This window comes from Fukomys damarensis, unplaced genomic scaffold (assembly GCF_012274545.1).
Source record: "Fukomys damarensis isolate Sample0158 unplaced genomic scaffold, DMR_v1.0_HiC HiC_scaffold_17, whole genome shotgun sequence".
NCBI lineage: Eukaryota > Metazoa > Chordata > Mammalia > Rodentia > Bathyergidae > Fukomys > Fukomys damarensis.
In genome coordinates this window covers 43493242-43507989 of record NW_022900929.1, presented here as the reverse complement: position 1 = coordinate 43507989, position 14748 = coordinate 43493242, and the positions used below count along the sequence as shown (strand labels likewise).

The following is a 14748-nucleotide window of genomic DNA, read 5'->3' as shown; positions in this document are numbered from 1 at the left end:
GAAAACTTGTGCGAATGGATAGTAGTGATGGTGGATGCAGAACAATGCAAATGTCCCTGATGTCACTGAACTGTGCACTGATACATTGTTAAAATGATAATTTTTATATTAAGATATAATATATTTATATGTGGTTATATATCACCACAGTAAAAAAATATTTTTAAACTACCAGAAAAACACTAATAGAGAAAAGAAAGTAATTATAAGTAGTTGAATAACCCAAAAGATAAAAAGAATCAATGAGGGGATGAAGAATATATAGCACAAACACATAACAGGTAGCTATAAGTAATTAAAACTTAGAAGAAAAAATTGTAGATGTTAAGAGTGTGAAGAGAATATGAACAATGTGAAGACTTTTATTGAAAGTGATTGTTTGGGAATCCAGACATCTTATCATCGACCTGCAGACATTCTTCCTGCCTTTGCTCTAGGATCCAATCTTCCCTAAACTGTGTGAAAACTGTACATGGAAGAAAGAAAATGCTCTACCCAAGTCTCTCAAGGGAGCCTGCCCAAGAAGAGACAGAAGCCAACACAATCATCTCTGAGATCAACTTTAATTGCACCTCTGGGGAGTCTCAACAATATACCCTCCTCTTTCACTCACCAGTGAACGCTTTCTGAAATCTCCTCATGAGGGTCACACCCAACTGCTTTAGGTGCTCTACGGAAAAAATAACAATATATAAAACTCTCCTGCTGAACTTTCTTTGCTGGGTAAGACAAGTGAAAAAAATCTGTTGCCCAGAGGTATTTAAGTCTCTTGTACAGGTGCTCCTAGGCTTAAGTACTGAAAAACTCATTGTACATTGGAAATATTATAAGTCAAAAGTGCAGTTAATTCATCTAACATTAAATACCATAGCTTAGCAAACAGTCCATTGTAGAATATCAGTTGTTTACTTTCATTATCACATGCCTGACAAGGAGCTATGCTCACTGCCACGGTCCAAGTTAGCAGAGCTAAGCAAAAGATGAAAATTTAAAGTGGAATTTCTATGTAATGTGTATTACTTTTGCTTCATTATAAAGTGGAAAAAAGTAAGTGGAAGATTTTAAGTCAGGGACTGTCAGAATAGCGCTTGAGGAAAATACCAGTCTATAGTTGAGGGTCACACCTTACATGCTATTGCAGGTTGAAAAACTCAGACAGGGAGCTTCCAATTTAACTTTCTATACCCTAGGAATCACAGGTCAGCCCCTGTGTTCAAATTCCATATAAAGGAAAGAGAGGCAGCCGAAGTGTTTATTCTCAGACCTGTCAACTGAGCCCTATCATGAAGGGTAAGTAACTTCTCCCTGCGCAGATGTCACACAATTATTTATACTAAAATACCTACCTGTGGATACTAGCTTCAGTGAGATCCCTTTATATTATTATCATACTTTTCCAAACTTTTGCTGGACTTCTGGCTATGTGTGTGATTTTATCCACAGAATCTTCAGTATCACAATAATGAAGCTGTGTGTCCAGCTCCCCAGATCTCCCTTAGCTTAATACCCTTAAACTTTCTTGCCTAATGATTCACAAGTGAATACCCTATTATTCAGAAATTTAATAAGTTGCCTAGATTGGTATTAAAGACTGTTTGATAATGTGTTTAACTTACTTCCTAATTAAATACGACTCATTCCCATTACTATGATGTACACCCCAGGTAATATAATAACTTTTGTCCAATTATTCATTTTCTATGTTTTGCATTGTCAACATTTTTGTGTTTTATTTCCTCTTCCTTTATATCAGATCAATCTGTATGATTCTACATATGTTAGAACATACGAGAAGGTCCATAAAATAAATCCGAACCACCAAAAATGTTACCCAGAGCTTTGCAGTTTGATACATTTGAACTGAGTGACTTGTAATCTGGTCTTTTTTGACTTGTAATCTGGTCTTTTTTGTTCACATAAATTCAGTGTTTTTTGTGCAGGGGACATAACTCAGTGGCACAGCACATACCTGGCAAGCACAAGGCCCTGAGTTTGAGTCCTGGTACAAAAAAAGTTTTCATTTTTCATCTAGGTTTTTAAATGTTTATGCTGAAATATTTTATCATGAGTACTTCATTCTTAGAGTTGTTGGTAGTATTATAATAAAAAAATGTGATATTTTCTAAGTCCTAGCATATTCCAGGAATTTTAAAAGGGACTGTAGTATTAGACATCTGTACTTCAACACTATTTTCACAAAATATTTTCTGCAAAATAGATCTTAACTTTCCCAAACAGCAAGCAGCATCCACTACAGTACTTGAACCCAAATAAATGCAACTATTATTTATTTTTCTTTAAGCATGTGATGTAATATAATTATTAAGTGTTACTAGACTGTCAATCACTTGCGAATGGAAACCAACTGTAGTACAAAGTGAGTGTTCTCTTCCTTCCTCACCAAATTGAGGCAGTTCCTTATAAAACTGTGTTCTCAGACCTCATCAGAAGAGGTCTTTTCTTTCTGGTTTATATGTGTAACTGTTCCACTTCACAACTGGACTCTCCAGCATTTACACTCTAATCTTCAACACTTACAATGATCCTTTCTGTGCTCAGGACAGATGTGAAAACTTTAGATGAAACATCAACAGGATTTGGTGGTTGATTCTGTATATGAGCTGCCAGAATTTAGAAAGGGCTTGAAAGGCCTTTAAATGTCATTTGTAAATTTTAGATGTTTTCAGCCTAGAAACCCATGATTAAGTCATTATGGCATATTTTCTAGTTGAGATATATATGCAATGTGCTATAAAAATATCAAATGGAACTTATAAATAATGTGGTTTTGCCTTGTTGATTTCAATATAGGACAGATATCAAAAAATATATATATATAATTATCATTAAAAACTAGGATATCCTACATTGACTGGTATAATTATCAATTTTCTTAAATCATTGTAAGTTCATTTTGGAATCAAATGTTCTGGGATATATGTTGAAAACATTCATTGTGGTGGCAATTATAAAATAAAACAATAGGTAATATTTAAATCTAACTCTGGGGGTTGACTAAATCTGTAGACTAGAAGGCAATACAGCCAGATAATTGATTTATTTACTGCTATATTTTTGATGAGGAAAAAGAACTAAAATACAATAAGTTTTAAAATACATTATAATACAGTATTTTTGAAAAAGGGTTTAAAGTTTTTTGGCTTTGAAATCTGGGCTTATTTTTATGTTACTTATTTATTATGCTTTGAATTATTAAAACATTTTTATTAAGTAATTTTTAAACACTATAACACTAACAAATTTAAATAAGAAGACAACATTTTCAATTACTTGAAATGTTGTGCAGTCAGATAAAAATTTTTTTCTTGTTTTTTTGTTGGCTGATTGGTTGGTTGTTGGTTGATTTTTTTGAGACAGGGTCTCTATGTAGTCCAGACTGGCCTTGAACTCACGGTGATCCTCCTGCCTTAGGTGCCCAAGAGCTGGGATTACAGGAATGTGAATCATTTAATGTTAATAAACATCCTCGTATTTGGAGAGGAGTTCCTAAATACTTTTGGTTTATTTATTTGTTTATTTACTTTGGTACCAGGGATCAAACTCGGGCCCTTGCACTTGTGAGGCAGATGGTGGAGCCACTGAGCCAAATCCCCGGCCCCTCCTGAATACCTTTAACATACGTGGTTCATATATCATTGAAATTTAATATATCATTTATATTCAGCAAGAATTGAACTTCAGTAGCAATGAGAGGTGTGTATTATTTGTTTGTCTGTTGGACTTGTGGTAAATGACCTTCCCAAACAACTTTTAAAATGTTGACTTCCTCATAGGTAGACAGTTGAGACTGAAATTGGACAGGTAAAACTTGTCACCTGCAATATATAGATAGAACAAAAATGCATCCTTGCAGTAGAACAGTATATTATAAAGCAAGTTGTTTATTTCAGTGAGATATTTATGATAAAATGATTTAAAATACAGTATTTGTTTTAAGGTAGTGGAGATTTAGCTGACAAGTTATGGGAGTTTAAAGTAAAAGTACTAAATAGATTCAAAGACTACTGTGAGATAACTACTAACTCGGTACTCTCCAGAAAAATATTACTATACCTTTCCTCTTGGTTTCTGTGTTGATACTTACAAATCATTAAAATGTAATAAAAGAAAGTTATTCCAATGTGAACAACTCAGAACATATAATACACTTTCAATAGGGTATCTGAAAAGTATGCCTGGTGCTTTCTATATGAAGTGTCAAGAAAGTAATTATTTCATTCCTAATTCTTGCTTTAAAAACAACTCTGACTAAAAGCAGTCTATTAGAAATAAAGTGGGGTAAAGCAGAAAAAAAGAGCAACTGGAGTAGGGGAGAAATACAAACTGGTAAGTATTTTGCTCCTTTTCATTTGCTTCTGAGTTTTTTAAATCCTCAAAGTAGAGATTTCTTTTAAATCTTACACAATGGTAAAAAGAAAAACAATGTAAAAATTCTAATGTTATGAACCTAACTTTATTGAAATTTGTGTTCATTGAGATTGTTGATAGTTGCTTTTAACAAGGGCCACAAATCAATGGATAGATTATTCCAAACTAATTCCCAAAAAGCCAACATAATGTATGTCTGTAGTAAGTTTCCTCCAAGTTTTTCAAGAAACAAAACAAGACAGTGGTGGGGTTTTTTGTTTTTGTCTTCTCTACAGCTCTGGGATTCGTGAACAATTCAAGAACAAGCACTGTGACCGAGTTTGTCCTCCTTGGCTTCCCTGGTTGTCAGGAGATGCAAAGTTTCCTCTTCTCAGTTTTCTTTGGGGTCTATGTATTTGCCACAGTGGGAAATGGTACAATTGTCTGTGCAGTGAGCTTGGACAAACGCCTTCATACACCAATGTATATTCTCCTGGGAAACTTTGCTTTCCTTGAAATCTGGTACATCACCTCCACTGTACCAAGTATGCTAGGCAATTTCCTCTCAAAGACAAAGACCGTATCTTTTGTTGGATGTTTAATGCAATTCTATTTTTTTACTTCCCTGGGTACAACTGAAACGTATTTCCTTTGCATCATGGCATATGATCGGTACCTTGCTATTTGCCGTCCACTGCACTATTCAACTGTCATGACTACACGACTCTGCTGTATCTTGATATCGCTATGCTGGTTGTTTGGGTTCCTTAGTTACGCTGTGTCTGCTGTGCATCTATCTCAATTGCCTTTCTGTGGGCCCAACATCATCAACCACTTTGTGTGTGACATGGACCAACTGATGGCTCTGTCCTGTGCCCCAGCTCCTTTCGCTGAGATCACCTTCTACAGCCTGAGCACCTTCATCATTGTCCTCACCCTTCTATACATCCTGAGTTCTTATACTCTCTTACTGAGAGCTGTGCTCAGAGTTCCCTCAGCAACAGGCCGACGGAAAGCCTTTTCTACCTGTGGGTCACATCTGACAGTGGTGTGTTTATTCTTTGGAGCCCTCCTGGCAATGTATGTGAGCCCCACTGCTGAAAATCCAGCTGCAATGCAGAAGATTATGACTTTGTTTTATTCTGTGGTGACTCCTTTCTTAAACCCTTTGATTTACAGTTTAAGAAACAAAGAGATGAAAGCTGCTTTGAAGAAAGTCTTGAGAATAGAATAAGCATAAAGCAATCCATATGACACCAAGCAAACCACTGTCCAGATAAAAAAAAAAAAAGATCCGTTAAGAAGCGGCTTGCTTTTAGGCTGCTGTTGCTTAATACATACTCTGATAAAGATATCCTCTCAGAGAAGTCCCTCATTGTTTTACTCCACAATTAATCTGGAGTTAAACCAGGGTTGATTTATATTACACTGCAAATGTACTGACCATATTTTCAACATGGGTAACTCCAGTAGATGATATATGAGGCTTTTATCCATGCTACTTCATATTGTTTTAGCTTTGATTATTGGGGGATTGAGGTGGAAGGTGGATGCACAGTAATTTGAGGTGAATCATTTGTACACATGGGAATTTCCTATGATAGTCCAAAAATTAAGTTCATTGGGCCTAATTTAAACACTTAATTAATACAAAAGTTCAAAAGTGAACAGGGAAGCAAATTGCATAGGAGTTTTAAACCACACTGAGAACTTTTTTTAAATTCTATATTATAATTATGGTGGTATGAATTTATGGGGGTAAAAAGTGATATCATGATGCATGAATACAATGTAGAATAATTAAATCTAGCTAATTAAAATAACATCTCAAATATTTATCTTTTTCTGGCTAGAACACTTAGAATTTATTCTATTTGCAATTCTTTTTTTTTTTTTGTACTTGCAAGGCAGGCCACTGAACTGCTGAGCTAAATCCCCGGCCCTCTCTTTGCAGTTCTGAAGTGTACAGCGCATGGTGTTTTTTACTATATCCACTATGTTGTACTCAAAGAAGAAAACCTCACACCTCCTATCTAATGGAGGCTTTGCACTCTGGCCATCATCCCCCATTCCTTTACTCTCAGCCTCCAGTAGCCACTATTATCTGCCTCTAAGTTCAATCACTTTATGTTCCATATATAAGTAAGAACACGCATTATTTGTTTTATCCCTGGCTATTACACCTAGCAAAATGGTACCCAATTCCATTCATGCTATCACAAATAACATAAACCACATATTCTTTATCCATACATCTGTTATACACACCCAAGTTGTTCCATATCTTGGCTATTATGAATTGTGGTGCAATGAACATGACAGTGGACATCTCTTCAACATACTGATTTTGAGTGCAAGGGTTTCTTTTTCTCAATGCTTTTGACAATCTATTTGACTTTTGACAACAAACATCATTTTGAGTAGAAGGTGGATCTCATTATGGCTCTAACGTGCATTTCTCTAATAATTATTGAAGTTGAGCATTTTTTGTATGTGTTGGCCATACATTTTGTCTATGAAAATATCTCCTCAGACCTCTTTGCCCATTTTTAAATTGGATTATTGAGTTATTTGAGTTTCTTATATATCCTGGATATAAACCCTTACACAAGAGTTATTACTATCATATTCTGTAGACACCCTAATGTGCAATAGAAAACCAGAACTTTTTTCTCCTATATAACTGTAATTTAATAACCATTAATCAATGGTTTTTCATCCCTTCCTCCCTCTTACTCTCCCATCTCTGGCAATTACCATTTCACTCTCAACTTCAATGAGATTGACTTTTTTAGATTCTACATATGAATGAGATCGTGCAGGACCTACCTTCTGTTCCTGGCTTCTTTAACTGAGCATGAGGACCTTTTGTCATCCATGACCAGCCTCTCCAATATTTTAATGGAGTCTCTGAGTTTGTCTAAATAGAAGGTCACATCATCTGCAAATAGTGACAATGTGACTTCCTCTTTACCAATTTAGATGTCCTTTTCTTTCTCTTGCCTTACTGCCCTGCCTAGATCTTCCAGCACTGTGTTGACTAAAGGTGGTAAGCACTAGGGAAGCTGGAGTAGAAGAATCACACATTCCATTCCACCTGCGCTATGTAACAAATTTGAGACCAGCTTGGAATAAACATTGAGAATCTATCCCCAAAACTCCAAAGAACAAAAGACTGAAAAATACTGAAAGGAGGCTTTCTTACCTTGTTCCAGACTAAAAAGAAATTTTTCATCTTTCTCCCATTCTGTATAATGTCTGTTGACTTGTGGCATATGGGATTCATTACGTTGAGGTAGTTCTTTTATATTTGAACCTAAAATAAGCTTGTAATCTCTGTGGAGCTTGACCTAATTTTGTCCTATAACCTGTAAGTACCATACTCAGAGTTTACTGACATATAGTAAATATATAATAAATGCTTGTCAATTACATACATTTTAACAGTATTAAACAAGTGTATTATTTAAAGAAACCACACAAGTGCATGGGCATGCACACTTGCATGCACAGACACACATATATTCCTTCTCCTCTCTCTCCATTTACCTTCCCCTGGGTAGATCAGTCTCTAAGAGAGAGAGAGAGAGAGAGAGAGAGAGAGAGAGTATTTCCATCAAAAGGAAAATTTCTCTGGCCTGATATGTATCCTAGCCCTTACATCAGGACTCATCAAACCACTGGGGAAAACACAAACAGATACAGGTAGGATCGAATACATGCAGAGGAACAAGCACAGGAAAGGAAGTAGTATCCTACAAGCAAACACACTGGGGAACTATGGATCCTATTCAGGAGAGATTTGCAAACTCTTAATAGTCACTGACTTGAAAAACACATTTCATTTGGTTCAGAGCAACATGGGGTGCAAGTCTTTGAAGGCACAAACAATGCTCCATCCCTGATGCAGCTTTTGGGCTGTATAACTGAGTAGACTCACGGCTGGAGTTTTACTCACATGTGCATCTTGGATACAAACATGCCTTTGGGTAGGCAGAAAAACCTGCAGCCAAAGAGCACTGCTGCTCTGCACCTTGCTGTCACACACCGAGAACAGGTGGTTCCCCTGTAAATCCTTTAATTCTTTGTTTCCTATGCTCTTTGTAGGAACGTGTTAGACTATTCACTGCTCATCTCTCAACACACTTTTGAAGAGGACCTGAGATGATACAGTGTATTCACATCAAGGACTCGTCCAGGTATCACAGCGTTCCCGCCATACAACTCAGGGTAAATGGCATTCACATGGCTTGGGCATTGGGGTGAGCGGTTAAATTCTCATCCGAATCTAATCTGAGTCTTGCACCACTTTGTAAAATAGCTTACTGAAATTCTGGTTAACAGATTACCTCTCAGAAGGAGTGATTAAAGCAAGATATTACTTTTTTCAGACTTGTTGGCAAGAAACAAAGCACTAGTGCAAATTGAAGAAGAAGTAAGATAGTGGGCTCTCTTTTCCTTCAGATTTACCTACACCTCAAAAACATAAATTCTAAATAATTTCTCCATTTACAACTTAAAAAGAGCTCTTCCCTGGAAAACAGCTTCAATTCCCACAAGTGGTTAGAGAGGAAGGTCTGGCCCCCTTATCGGCTAAACAAAATGGATTTCCCAGTTTCTTTGTCCTCTCTTCTCTCCATCTGGACATTTATATGTACGTCTCTTGAGGTAAACAGAAACACAAACGAGGTGAATTTAAATTTGCCAATTGAGACACCAACAGATGTGTTTTAGAGGTGGAGACGCAGTAGGAAGGTTGTGGTGGGATTTCAAATTATCTGTGGTTTATTTATCTTTTTCTGACCTTATATTCCATAGATAAATAAAATTTCATTTTAGCACAAATAATGTCTAAAGATCTAGGGCTTTATAAAGTCAAATAATTACCAATATTGGAATCAAGGCTTAAGCGGTCAGGTTCCAGGTCACATACCATGAATTATATTTGTCATCTTGATGCCAAAATCCACTTGAAGTTTGAGTAGGGTAAATTAACTCATGTCTCCTGTCTGCCTGTTGTCCTGAGAAGCCCAAAATATCTATTGTATGCCAAATAAAATATAACATGCCACCTGCACTACATAGGTTTACTTATGTTAGTCCTAACTTAGAATAATTTTTTGGTCCATAACATAGAGATATGCACGATGCAAAACATACGGCCTATGAACTCCCCTATGTAGCTGTAGTTGCCTATTGGGTTGTTCCAATGTAGCAAGAGTTGAAAAGGAGAGGAAATTTACTTTTCATTTTTACTAATGTGCTCCAGAATTTAGCTCACTGCGAGGAATATAACACAGAAAATAAATGCTTGTTAAATGCCTAAATAATGTACTACAACTCTAATATAATGTTATTTTTATTCTAAGCCAATTAACTTCAGTTTTAAAGCAAGAACTATTGCACATGATCTGAAAAATCTAAGTATAGTTAAATTTTGGTACATACAGTCATCATAATTACAATCCAGTGAACTAAATCACTCTGAGAAAAGGTACATTTTCATAACAATCACATTTGTTACAGAAATGTTTTATTATTCTACAAATATTATTGATACAAATATCCAAAGGTATCTTGTCAATAAAACATCTATCATTTTGAGTTTGCTCCAGGTTTGATAAAGTACTAAGCAGACATCTTTCTTTCTGCAGAGTGTATGAATGGCATGAGATGAAATTTTGTAAGTATATCAACAAATGCATGAATAAATAGCATGGTCAACATATTACTAAATATAAAATATTGACAGTGATCAGTGTATTGTGGTGTATGCTTGTAAGCCCAGAACTCACAAATCTGAGTCAAGACGATCATTACAATTTGAAGGCAGCCTGATCTATATAGCAAGATGCTGTCTCAAAATGAAAAAAAAAAAAAAAAAACTAAAAATATTGATGATGTCTTACCAGCTGAATATCCTGAACTTATCAAGGAAATTTTAGGACACAGAAATAAGACTGGACCAGTAGCTTCAAGGAGACCATTATAAAAATATTCAAATTTTCAGTCTGGCCTCAATTCCTGAGTCAGAAAACATTACCTTTTATTATTTAATTTAAATGAAGGAAAGATGATAAGGGGAAATTATTATGGGCTTACTGCTAGCAAAAATTACACACATGGGTTTATAGGTTTATACAATAGAGAAATTGACTTAACCAGCAACAAGCTGGCTCAAGAACCAAGCCATATCTGGTGTGAAAAACTAAAAGTGTAAATGAGGTTCAAATTGTATAACTGATAATGCGAAATAGGAAGAAAGGGGCTAAAGGAATAGGGGAAGTGGGAAGGGTAGAGACAGGAAAAAAATGGAAGAGAAAAATATGAGAAAAGGAAAAAAGGGAAACAAAGTCTTTGTAAATAGTAAAGGGTGGAGGGGGTGAAGGGAGGGCAGGAGTATAGGGAAAAAATAAGAACCAAGACCTGTCATGTAAAGGTACAAGATCCCAATGATGAGTGTAACTGTACTGTATACCTAAAAACTGACAATAAATTCAATGAGGGAAAAAAAAAGAACTAAGCCACAATGTGGAGTAATGCAGCTTGGAGCACTGGAAAAAGGTAGAACAAGCCACAGAAAATTGTGACCTCCAAAAGAAATCATGTATGGGGCATGACACCTACCTTCTGTTATTTAAGACCCATCACCATCACGGAAGGGGAATCAGACTTTTTTTTTTTTTTTTTTTTTTTTTTTTTTAACCTACCTTCTGTTATTTAAGACCCATCACCATCACGGAAGGGGAATCAGACTTTTTTTTTTTTTTTTTTTGTAGTTTTAACAAGATTGAAATTTACCTAGGGACCTGGAAGCACCAGGATCACATTATAGAAGGTTTAAAAAAGAAAAAATTTTCTCAAAATGAAGAAATATTTTAATGAAAACAGAGCTCCTTAGGAGAAGAATGGGCTGATTGTTCAGCAAATCCAGATGCTATCTGGGAAAGTATGATCAAAAGAGACCTAGATAGGTCATCTGCAAACAATTTAGAGATTCCTAGGTTCTTTATTACCTGTCTAAGACTAGCAAAAATGAGTGTGGTTAAGACTTCACCTGCACAAATCCATTCTTATCTACTTTTTATTGGAAAGAAATAGATGATCGATATAGTTTTTATTGGATAGATATAGATATGAAATCCTGTCTAGGAAAGTAACTTAGCAGCTATTTTTCTTTGATTTATATTCAAAGTTTGCTTTAAAGTGAAAAGATGGGTCCAAAGTTTATATTTGTATATAAAATATTCAAAGACAATGACTTTACCATTAAAGATGAAACATTACTGTTCTCACAATTAAGGTAATATCTAAAATTAAACCCTGAATAGGCCAGAGTATCTAGCAGTTAATGGCTTTGCAGGTACATTTAAGTGAACCCTTTAAATCTGTCTTCTCATCTGTAAAAGAGAAACATCAGCTTTTTTATCTATAAAACGTGCACCCCCCTTCCTGTTTAAGAGTCATGAGGAAAATGAAATGAGATGATATAAAAAATACATAGACTATTTGCCAGCATGTGTTATCAAAACTCACAAATGTTCATTATTGTTCATTTCTTGGCTATTTCTCTTTCTAACAGCTTTGGGATCCCAGAACAAAACAATGCATTTTGTGACTGAGTTTATCCTCTTGGGTTTCCACAGTCAAGGAACAGTTCAGAGTTTGTTCTTCTCACTAATTCTGGTTCTGTATCTCCTGACCCTGCTGGGGAATGGAGCTATCGTCTGTGCAGTGAAATGGGACAGGAGGCTCCACACACCCATGCACATCCTCTTGGGAAACTTTGCATTTTTAGAGATCTGGTATGTTTCTTCGACTGTCCCAAACATGCTGGTCAATATCCTCTCTGAGACTAAGACCATCTCCTTCTCCGGCTGCTTCCTCCAGTTCTATTTCTTTTTTTCACTGGGTACAACAGAGTGTTTCCTCTTATCAGTTATGGCATATGATCGGTACCTGGCCATCTGCCGCCCACTACACTACCCCTCCATCATGACTGGGAAGTTTTGTGCGAGCCTCATCTGTGTATGCTGGGTGAGTGGATTCCTCTGCTATCCGGTCCCCATTGTCCTCATCTCACAACTTCCTTTCTGTGGACCAAACATCATCGACCACATTGTGTGCGATCCAGGCCCGTTGTTTGCTCTGTCCTGCGTTCCTGCTCCTTCCACAGAGCTTATCTGTTACACTTTCAACTCAATGATCATCTTCGGGCCCTTCCTCTCCATCTTGGGATCCTACTCGTTAGTACTCAGAGCTGTGCTTCGTGTACCCTCTGGTGCTGGCCGTATGAAAGCTTTCTCCACCTGTGGATCTCACATAATGGTGGTGTCCCTATTCTATGGAACCCTTATGGTAATGTATGTGAGCCCATCCTCAGGGAACCCGGCAGGAATGCAGAAGATTGTCACTTTGGTATACTCAGCAGGGACTCCACTCTTAAATCCTTTTATCTATAGCCTCCGAAACAAAGACGTGAAAGGTGCCCTGAAGAAAGTTCTGGGATTAACAACTACATAGAACTGAGACATTTCTGAAAGATACATTGAATGACTGTCTTGTTTCTTATTTGTGTTTTTTAACATATGAAGTGGTGGTTTCTACTGTACAGATTAACAGCACTAAAGAGGAAACTGCCGTCTATACGTAGTCAGGAATTCATCATATCCATCAACCTTGGTCATGTCCTTTTACCTTTACCTCTGTGCTGTACCCACACTTTCTAGCCCCTAGTAAACCCATATCCATCTTCAGGTCAACTTTTTTTTTTTTTTGTCTCTACCGTTACAATTAGTTCAGCATTAAGCACATACTAAAACTGCAGAAACTATCTTAATGCGCACCAACAATTAAAGAAGAAATTAAAATGTAGTGTGCATATGTGCAGTAGAATGGTACTTAGCCTAGAAAACAAAGGGATCTTATTATTTGACAAAACGTATTCATGATTAAAGTGGTACCTCAGTTCACAGATTTATTTTCATTGAGTTTATTGGTACTTTTTAAGTATACAGTAAATTTACATTTATCACTGGGATCTTGTACCTTTACATGACAAATCTAGGTTCTCATTTTTCCCCATTCCCCTGCCCTCCCTTCATCCCTTCCACCTTCCCCTATTTACAAAGACTTTGCTTCAATTTTTTTTCTTTTCCATATTTTTTCTTTTCCCTTCTTTCCCTTCTCCTACCCTTCTCACTTCCCCTACACCTTTAGCCCTTTTCTTTCTATTTCACACTGTTCAATTTGGATCTTGTTTACACTTTTGGTTTTTCACACCAGAGAAACTATTCAGTTTTACACATTTGTGTCTCATTTATTTCACTTAAGAGTATGGCCTCAATATGCATCCATTTTCCTATGAGTAGCTCTAGTTTCTCAATCTTTATGGCTGAGTAGTACTCCATTTTACAGAAAAAACACATTTTCTTTATCCAGTCTCCAAATGACTTTTATATTTATTTTTCTTTATTAGTTTCACACAGGACAGAGAACATGCAATACTTAGGTTTCTGTATCTGGTTTAACTTACATAACATAATGTCGTTTAGTCCCATCCATTTTGCTGAAAATAACATGATTTCATTCTTCTCTATGTCTGAATAATACTCCATTGTGTGTGTGTGTGTGTGTGTGTGTGTGTGTGTATATATATATACATATATATATATATAATATTAAATATATGTATATATACTTCTTTATCCATTCATTCATTGATAGGCATCAAGGCTGATGCTGAATCTTGGTTATTGTGAATAGTGCCTCAATAAACATTCGCACACAAGGGCCTCATTGAAATACCGACTTCATTTTCTATGGGTATATATTCAGGAGGGGGTATCTGGATCATATGGGAGATATATTTTTAGCTTTTTGAGGAATCTCCATATTGTTTTACATATAATTGTACAATTTACATACTAAACAGGTCACTTTTGACTTTAGCACTTTACAAAAACAATGAAGGGCTTCAGTGTGTTCTGGATCACACCTAGGTAGAGGGAGAAGCACATTTCTTTAGCAGTTCAAGTTCTGCTCACTGGCAGTCATTCTCAATAAAATATTTTAAAGATGCAGAACTTCAATGAATAATCATATGACACTGATATATATAAAATCAGCAATACATGTGTACACCAATGTATACATATACATGTATATGTATATCCTTTTACTGTGATTATATATTTGCTAACTTTTAACTTTAGCTAGTGGAGGAAATCGAGTGCATTCATACTTGAAACCTTTGGGAAGAATGCAATCTTTTAAATTCAAAAAATAAATATTCTTAAAGGTGAGGGGTCAAGAGGCCACCACACACACAAACACACACACACACAAAATACTCCACCAATGGACATCTTCCAAAGATTG

The 14748-nt window shown here is 36.0% G+C and overlaps 2 protein-coding genes across 2 annotated transcripts; both read left to right on the top strand.

Moving 5' to 3' along the window:
• The first annotated feature begins 1283 nt into the window (after positions 1-1283).
• On the top strand, positions 1284-5602 carry LOC104850459 (olfactory receptor 11H4). The gene is made up of 2 exons (XM_010607437.1): positions 1284-1290; positions 4665-5602. The coding sequence occupies exons 1-2, from the start codon at positions 1284-1286 to the stop codon at positions 5600-5602; spliced, it is 945 nt and encodes a 314-aa protein (XP_010605739.1).
• Positions 5603-11906: 6304 nt separating this feature from the next.
• On the top strand, positions 11907-12891 carry LOC104850460 (olfactory receptor 11H6). Its single transcript, XM_010607439.2, is given in 2 exon segments — positions 11907-11938; positions 11940-12891. Coding segments are annotated over 2 exon segments (984 nt in total).
• The last annotated feature ends 1857 nt before the right edge of the window (positions 12892-14748 follow it).